We start from the raw sequence: 8,525 nt of genomic DNA, 5'->3' as shown, positions 1-8,525 counted from the left end.
ACGCAGTTCCTTTAGTTATCGATGTGGGGCCTCGACACGTCATCACGCAGTTCCTTTAGTTATCGATGTGGGGCCTCGACACGTCATCACGCAGTTCCTTTAGTTATCGATGTGGGGCCTCGACACGTCATCACGCAGTTCCTTTAGTTATCGATGTGGGGCCTCGACACGTCATCACGCAGTTCCTTTAGTTATCGATGTGGGGCCTCGACACGTCATCACGCAGTTCCTTTAGTTATCGATGTGGGGCCTCGACACGTCATCACGCAGTTCCTTTTCGTTTTTCAGGAGGTAATAAAAATTCGATTTTTATGCCCATATGATGACCACGGATATATGGTCTAAAAGTGTGGAAAAACTTATTTTTCATTTCACTACGTCTTTAAGAGGTGACCCCAAGCTACAAGAATCAGCTCAGGAAAAAAAACTTTATCTGACGAAACTACGTTCAGCCAAAAATCAGCCTTCGGCTCCAGGACTACTAAATGATGGAGAGGCTCCCGGACTACTAAATGATGGAGAGGCTCCCGGACTACTAAATGATGGAGAGGCTCCCGGACTACTAAATGATGGAGAGGCTCCCGGACTACTAAATGATGGAGAGGCTCCAGGACTACTAAATGATGGAGAGGCTCCCGGACTACTAAATGATGGAGAGGCTCCCGGACTACTAAATGATGGAGAGGCTCCCGGACTACTAAATGATGGAGAGGCTCCCGGACTACTAAATGATGGAGAGGCTCCAGGACTACTAAATGATGGCGAGTTTGTTTCATTTTACGCTCTCAAGAGTTCAATTGTTAAACATCACGCGTTACTTAAAGGACAACTTTTGTTTTTTTTCAACCAAGGTTCATGTTTTAGTTCGTTATTAGATAAAGTAAAAGATGAGTGTTAATCTTTTTTCATTTGCTGCTTTCTTTCGTTTTAGGGAATTTAGCTGTTTTTGACAGGGGGGCGGGGGCATTCGAGCATGGGTCTAAATATGTATTTTTTAACACAATTTTATGGTGATTTATTTTTTTATGGTTTACTATAGTCCTAATAAACGCCAGGAAATTACATATGGCCACAGAAGATCACAGGATCTACTGAATGTGAAGGTAGCCTACTGGGGGAAGGCTTATACTGTGTGTATAGGCTCAATATGTCAGTTTGTCACATTCAATAGATCCTGTGATCTTTTGTGGCCAGATGTAATTTCCTGGCGTTTATTAGGACTATAGTAAACCATAAAAAAATTAATCAGCATAAAATGGTGTTAAAAAATACATATTTAGCCCCATGCTCGAATGGTACACAACATCAATACATGCATTGTATTGATGATATGATATGATGAAGCGCTTGTGAGCTTGTAGATCTGCTATTTTGGGCCAAAAGTGCCCTCTTATGGGATGTCAGCCATTACTACTACTCTCTGCACGTGCCTGTATACGAATACTAAATAAAATCTAAACCAAGTCAGTTCCTAAAAACAAAGCTAACTACTTATGCACTACTACAGCTAAGTAAAACTAAACTAAAATCAAACACCAACCTGGAAGACTAAATAAAAACCTAACTCTAATTAACACATCATAACTGGAACTCACAATCTTAACTGAATATGAACAAAGTTTTATATAATTAACTGTTAACAAGTCCTACCTTGATCTGAAAGACAGTCCAAGTCAAGTCATTTTGTTTCTACATAGCACATTTAAAATGATCAACACGAGCTGACCCAAAGGGATGACCACTGTTCGTAGACCACAAAAAGTTGCAATGAAATTCTAACGTCAAACACAAACACACACTCCAACAATTAAACTGATTAAAAGGAGGTAAAAAACGAGTTTAAAATGTTAATAACTTTCAGTGGACTTTTCCGAAAACCGTAGCCTCCCAAAAACCATGCCACAACCTAAGCTTAACCTCTCAAAAACTATGTCTAAACCTAAGCTTAACCTCGCAAAAACTATGTCTAAACGTAAAAACTAAGCTTAACCTCTCAAAAACTATGTCTAAACCTAAAAACTAATAAGCTTAACCTCTCAAAAACTATGTCTAAACCTAAAAACTAATAAGCTTAACCTTTCAAAAACTATGTCTAAACCTAAAAACTATGCCTAAACCTAAGCTTAACCTCTCAAAAACTAAGCCTAAACTGTTTTCACACGGGCAGATACAAAGATACAGTCTACCATCCATTCTCAATGGAAGCTCAGGAGATATGAAGATACAAAGATACATCCGACGTTTGTAGCTGCCGTAACGGCTACAAAAACGTTGAGCTGGTTTCAACTTCAGATACAAAGATACAAAGCTACACAGCAAATACGCCGTGTAGCTTTGAATCTTTGTATCTGCCAGTGTGAACGCAGCGTAAACGTAACCTCTCAAAAACTATACCATAAACCTAACCTCAGAAAACCATCTGCCAGTGTGAACGCAGCATAAACGTAACGTCTCAAAAACTATACCATAAACCTAACCTCAGAAAGCTACGCCTAAACCTACTGTACAAGAAACCTAACACTAACCCCACAGAAATGAACCTAAACTCAAAACCACGCCAACGCGAGGTGAAACCCTTGGAGGGGAAAAAGAGGGGGGAGGACCAGCGGTTGTTCAGCCCCTCCCCCTCCTCTGCGCCTTTGAGCTTCTGCCAGCGTCCTGTTGCTTGTTGCTCCCGCCGGTGCCGGTGCTGGTAGTAGTGCCGTTGGAAGCGCTGCCCCCGGTGGCCAGCGGAGTCACAGAGAGCCCCAGGCCCAGGGTCACCGTGGGCCCGGACGTGGGAGACATCGCGAGAGACGCCGGGGGACCGCGGCCCGACGCCTGCGGCCTCAGAGAGGAGGCGGCGGAGCTGCGCTGGGAGCTGGTCTTGTAGCTCCGCCGGGCGGACGACGACGCGAGGGACGGGATCAGCGTCTCCAGCGGCGTCCTGAGCTCGGGGTTGTCCTCGAGGACGCCGAGCAGCGCGGCGTTGACCCGCCGGCCGAAGTCTCGCCACTCGCTCAGGCAGATGTCCTTCTCGGCGAAGGTTTCCTCCCGCGTGCGGCAAGCCGCGCGCACCTCCTTGGTCACCGAGGAGTACTGCTTGGTCACGCGGAACAGCTTCTCCTTCTGGGAGACCAGGTCCTTGTTGAGCTGGGCGACGTGCGCCTCGACCTGCTGCACGCGCTCCTTCTGGAGGTGCACGTCCGCCTCCAGGACGCTGTGCAGGTTGTTGTTCATCTCCTCCATGGCGGACTCCAGCCGGCGGATCTCCAGCCTCTTGTGCTTGGCCTTCTCCTCGGTCGCCCTCAGCTGGTCCTCCAGCTTCAGCTTGTTCTGGTACTCGGCGCTGGACTCCTCCGACACCTTGGTGAAGGCCTTGCGGTACGTCTCGTTGTGGCTGAGGGCCAGCTGCACGTAGTTCTCGAAGGCGCCGTTCTCGATCTCCTTCGTGCGGACCTCCTTCCACAGGACGTCCAGCCTCCGCCTGAGCTCCTCCTTGACCTGCTCGGCCTTGGAGAAGAAGTAGGCCTTGGACTCCTCGCCGTCCGGGGCGGGCATCGGACAGATCAGGATCTCGTAGCGCTTGCGCATGATGTCGATCTTGGACGTGGTCTCGTGCAGCTTCATGTGGGCTCCCTGCCTCTCCTGGTCGCCCATCTTGATCTGCTTGGCGAGCACGTCCCGGTTGGCCCGGATCTCCTTCTCGGCCTGCCTGACGACCGCCGCCATCCGCTGCCTCTGCTTCTCCTGGGACACGATCTCCTCCCCGTGGTCGTACAGCAGGTCCCTCTGGCGCCGGACCTGCAGCCTCAGGATCCTGTCGTCCACCATGGTGTCGTGTCTCTTGCGCTTGACGACGTGGAGCACCTTGGCCATCCGTCGGTTGGACAGCTGGACCTCCGCCACCTTGTCTTTGACCTCTCCCGTCTGAAGGACCACCCTCTCCAGGATCCTCCGCACGCGGATCATGGCGTCCACCAGCTGCTGGAGCTCGTCCTTCAGCAGCCGGTCCGTGTTCTTCTTCTCCTCCAGGTCCACCTCCAGCTCGGCGATCTGGGCCTCGAACATGTCCTTGTCCTCCGTGTTCACGTCGGCCTTCATCCGGGACATCTTCAGCTCCAGCAGCTCGATCTCGTAGCTCTGGTTGTAGACGGTGATCTCCTGCGTGTAGAAGGTCTGGTCCAGCTTGCCCAGGTCCGTGTCCAGGCTCAGGAAGGCCGCAGTCCCGCCGATCAGCTGGGCCACCAGGTTCTTCTCCTGTATCTTGAGGGCCGTCAGCGTCTGGCTCTCGCGGAACATGACGTCCTTGTGCTCCTGCAGCACGACGTCCAGCTCCTTCATGACCTCCTGCTCGTCCTGGAGGATGTCTTCCAGCTGCTGAGCCCTGTCCTCCGTGCTGGCGGTCGTGTGCGTCGCCTTGTTCAGCTTGTCCGTCAGCTCGGCGCTGTTGCGCTTGGCCTCCGCCAGCTTGTCGCTCTTGACCTTGACGGTCTGATTCTGATTGGCTATCTTCTGCCGCACGGACTCGATGTCCAGGTTGGTTCTGTACAGCGTGTTCTTGAGACACTTCAGCTCGTTGTCCAGGTCCACTCTGGTCTTCTCCAGCGCCGTGTATTCCAGTTTCCGTCTGTCCGCCTCGTTGTTTGTCGTCAGGATCTGCTTGGTGAGCTCGTGGCAGTTCTGCACAATGTCCTCCATGGACTTTGTCTTGTCTTTGAGCGCCTGGCGCCTCACCCTGGTGTGGTGGCGGTGCTGCGCCAGCTGCAGCGCGCACTGCTGCATCTCGCCGTCGCGGTGCCTCATCTGCGTCACCGTGTTCTCCCACTGGAGGATCAGCTCGTGCCTCTCCGTGTGGGCCTGTCGGAAGGCGTCCGCCATGTTGTCCAGGTGGAGCTGCGTCGCTATCGTCTCGGTCACCTCCTTGTCCAGCGCCTTGTGCCTCTGGAGGGCCACGAGCGCCTTCTTCTCGACGGCCGCGGACAGTATCTGGATCCTGCTCTCGTCCTGCTGGGCGTACTTGACGATGGTCATGGTGTCCTGGTACCGGCGGTCCGCCTCGTCCAGCCAGGCGTGCAGCCGGTGCTGGTCCCAGTCCAGCCGGCCGGCCAGCTCCTCCAGCCTGCGGCCCACCGTGGCGATCTCGCTCTCCTGCGCGCTCCGGCGCTCGGCCAGCCCGCGGCGCTCCCTCTGCAGCGCCGCCATCTCCTGCCGCAGGTGGCCCGCCTCCCGCTTGGCGAGGGCCCTGAAGTGGTGGTCCAGCTGGGGCTCCCGCTCCCGGGACCTGCAGAGGGCGTGCGTGTGCAGCAGCGCCTGGTCGCAGCGCTTCAGCTGCTCCTCCATGGCGCCCAGCACGTCCTCGGACTCGTGGAGTCTGTACCGCCGCGTGATGCTCTCCTTCTCCCGCCTCTGGATCTCCTCCTCCAAGGCTCTGTTCTCGGCGTTTGCGATGGGCGTGGCGAAGCCGTCCGCCCAGCCCACCTCGGTCAGGAGCATGTTACTGAGCCACATGTTGTTTACCGTATACACCCGTTGTATTGTCTCCGTCTGTTCAAAGTAGGAGCACTGCAAGTGTTTTTTTTAATACATAATTGCACCGAAAAATACATTATATAGTTTACAGTATAGCTCTGGTCTGACGTCACACACACTGAATAATAACAATTTGCGCAGGCATGAATATATTATGCCATTTAAAATAAAACACTTCTGCGGTCATTTTAACTATCTATACTCAAGACTTTTGTGGGCACCCCAGGCACCCCGACCCCGGGGGTTAAATTGGCTTATTTCAACAATATTTAATAATAGTTTTTATCAGACATGTCTCCCTCAAAGCCCAAATGGGCCCAATTCACAAAGCTGTTTACTTACAGCCATATTTTGTCTGCATTACACCTGGGGATCTATAAAGGCTGGCCCAGGACAGACTGAAGTGGAGATCCTTTGTTGCTGCCCTACATGCCAGCCGGCGTAAAGGGCAGTAAGTGAGTAAGTGTGTCTTGGGTGTAAACTAAAGTAATTCTCCAAACGTCCCACGTTAGTATAGTCTAGAATAAGGCATTCTAATGGCATACAGCAGGCTTTGGTCCCATGGTGTAAGTCTGCCTCAGGGTTGATTTGGCCCCATGGTGTAAGTCTGCATCAGGGTTGATTTGGCCCCATGGTGTAAGTCTGCATCAGGGTTGATTTGGTCCCATGGTGTAAGTCTGCATCAGGGTTGATTTGGCCCCATGGTGTAAGTCTACATCAGGGTTGATTTGGCCCCATGGTGTAAGTCTGCATCAGGGTTGATTTGGTCCCATGGTGTAAGTCTACATCAGGGTTGATTTGGTCCCATGGTGTAAGTCTGCATCAGGGTTGATTTGGCCCCATGGTGTAAGTCTGCATCAGGGTTGATTTGGCCCCATGGTGTAAGTCTACATCAGGGTTGATTTGGCCCCATGGTGTAAGTCTGCATCAGGGTTGATTTGGTCCCATGGTGTAAGTCTACATCAGGGTTGATTTGGTCCCATGGTGTAAGTCTGCATCAGGGTTGATTTGGCCCCATGGTGTAAGTCTACATCAGGGTTGATTTGGCCCCATGGTGTAAGTCTGCATCAGGGTTGATTTGGCCCCATGGTGTAAGTCTACATCAGGGTTGATTTGGCCCCATGGTGTAAGTCTACATCAGGGTTGATTTGGCCCCATGGTGTAAGTCTGCATCAGGGTTGATTTGGTCCCATGGTGTAAGTCTACATCAGGGTTGATTTGGCCCCATGGTGTAAGTCTACATCAGGGTTGATTTGGCCCCATGGTGTAAGTCTGCATCAGGGTTGATTTGGCCCCATGGTGTAAGTCTGCATCAGGGTTGATTTGGTCCCATGGTGTAAGTCTACATCAGGGTTGATTTGGCCCCATGGTGTAAGTCTGCATCAGGGTTGATTTGGTCCCATGGTGTAAGTCTACATCAGGGTTGATTTGGCCCCATGGTGTAAGTCTACATCAGGGTTGATTTGGTCCCATGGTGTAAGTCTGCATCAGGGTTGATTTGGTCCCATGGTGTAAGTCTACATCAGGGTTGATTTGGCCCCATGGTGTAAGTCTGCATCAGGGTTGATTTGGCCCCATGGTGTAAGTCTACATCAGGGTTGATTTGGTCCCATGGTGTAAGTCTGCATCAGGGTTGATTTGGCCCCATGGTGTAAGTCTGCATCAGGGTTGATTTGGCCCCATGGTGTAAGTCTACATCAGGGTTGATTTGGTCCCATGGTGTAAGTCTACATCAGGGTTGATTTGGCCCCATGGTGTAAGTCTACATCAGGGTTGATTTGGCCCCATGGTGTAAGTCTGCATCAGGGTTGATTTGGTCCCATGGTGTAAGTCTACATCAGGGTTGATTTGGTCCCATGGTGTAAGTCTACATCAGGGTTGATTTGGCCCCATGGTGTAAGTCTACATCAGGGTTGATTTGGCCCCATGGTGTAAGTCTGCATCAGGGTTGATTTGGCCCCATGGTGTAAGTCTACATCAGGGTTGATTTGGCCCCATGGTGTAAGTCTACATCAGGGTTGATTTGGCCCCATGGTGTAAGTCTACATCAGGGTTGATTTGGCCCCATGGTGTAAGTCTGCATCAGGGTTGATTTGGCCCCATGGTGTAAGTCTGCATCAGGGTTGATATGGTCCCATGGTGTAAGTCTGCAAAACAGCTTTGTGAATTGGGCCCATTTGGGCTTTGAGGGAGACATGTCTGATAAAAACTATTTAGATATTGAAATAAGCCAATTTAACCCCCGGGGTCCGGGTGTCTGGGGTGTTAACCCCGGGGTCGGGGTGTCTGGGGTGCCCACAACAGTCTGCGTGGATGTTAAAATGACCGCAGAATCCCCCTCCGCCACCCATATAGGCCTTCAACCTTCTTATCCATCTGTTGATTAACTTGATTTGACTGAGAGAAGCAGGTTTGTATGCTTTCAATGAGTCTGACGTGGTGGAGATTGAAGTTCATGCACTCGGTTCACGTGTCTGAGGGCTGGGCCCTATACAGTTTTAGATTTAGTCGACTAAAATGTATTTTGTCTGGCCTTGATGCAGTCATAATGACTGCTTTTACACTTAAAATGAAAATGGCTGAAAATAGCCGAAAATAGCCGATCTACAAGCCTCACAACTTGTAGATCGAACAGAACGAACAGAACATTTTAGTCTAGTTTGTATATTTGTTGACGAAATTGTCAGTATATTTAGTCATGTAGTTTCAAATGGAGTTTTTGTCCGTGAAAAAAGGTAGTCGACGAAATCTTAGTTTTAGTCGACGAAATCTTAGTTTTAGTCGACAAAATCAAAAATGTATTTATTCTTTGGTCGATGCGTTTATATTGACGCATTACATGGTCTGCTGTTTTTGGAAAAATCGACTGACATAGAAACATGGGCTTTTTCAGAAAACTGTGTATAGAAGAACATTTCTAGAATCTGATCTCAGGTCAGAATGGGTTAAAGCGCAACGCAGGGAGAAAGGTAAAGAGTGTTTGAATGTACATTTGTTATGGTTTAACCTCTAAA

General features: G+C 50.2%; 1 protein-coding gene across 1 annotated transcript; it reads right to left on the bottom strand.

The window, feature by feature from the left end:
• Nucleotides 1-2,613: 2,613 nt before the first annotated feature.
• On the bottom strand, nt 2,614-5,490 carry LOC308317082 (coiled-coil domain-containing protein 39-like; the record flags this gene model as incomplete). The annotated part of the gene is made up of 1 exon (XM_080765873.1): nt 2,614-5,490. One exon carries the CDS (start codon nt 5,488-5,490, stop codon nt 2,614-2,616), a length of 2,877 nt encoding a protein of 958 aa, XP_080621999.1.
• Between the last annotated feature and the right edge of the window lie 3,035 nt (nt 5,491-8,525).

This window comes from Protomyctophum bolini (assembly GCF_963924005.1).
Source record: "Protomyctophum bolini genome assembly, chromosome: 6".
Lineage (NCBI taxonomy): Eukaryota > Metazoa > Chordata > Actinopteri > Myctophiformes > Myctophidae > Protomyctophum > Protomyctophum bolini.
This window is presented reverse-complemented; position numbering and strand designations above follow the sequence as displayed.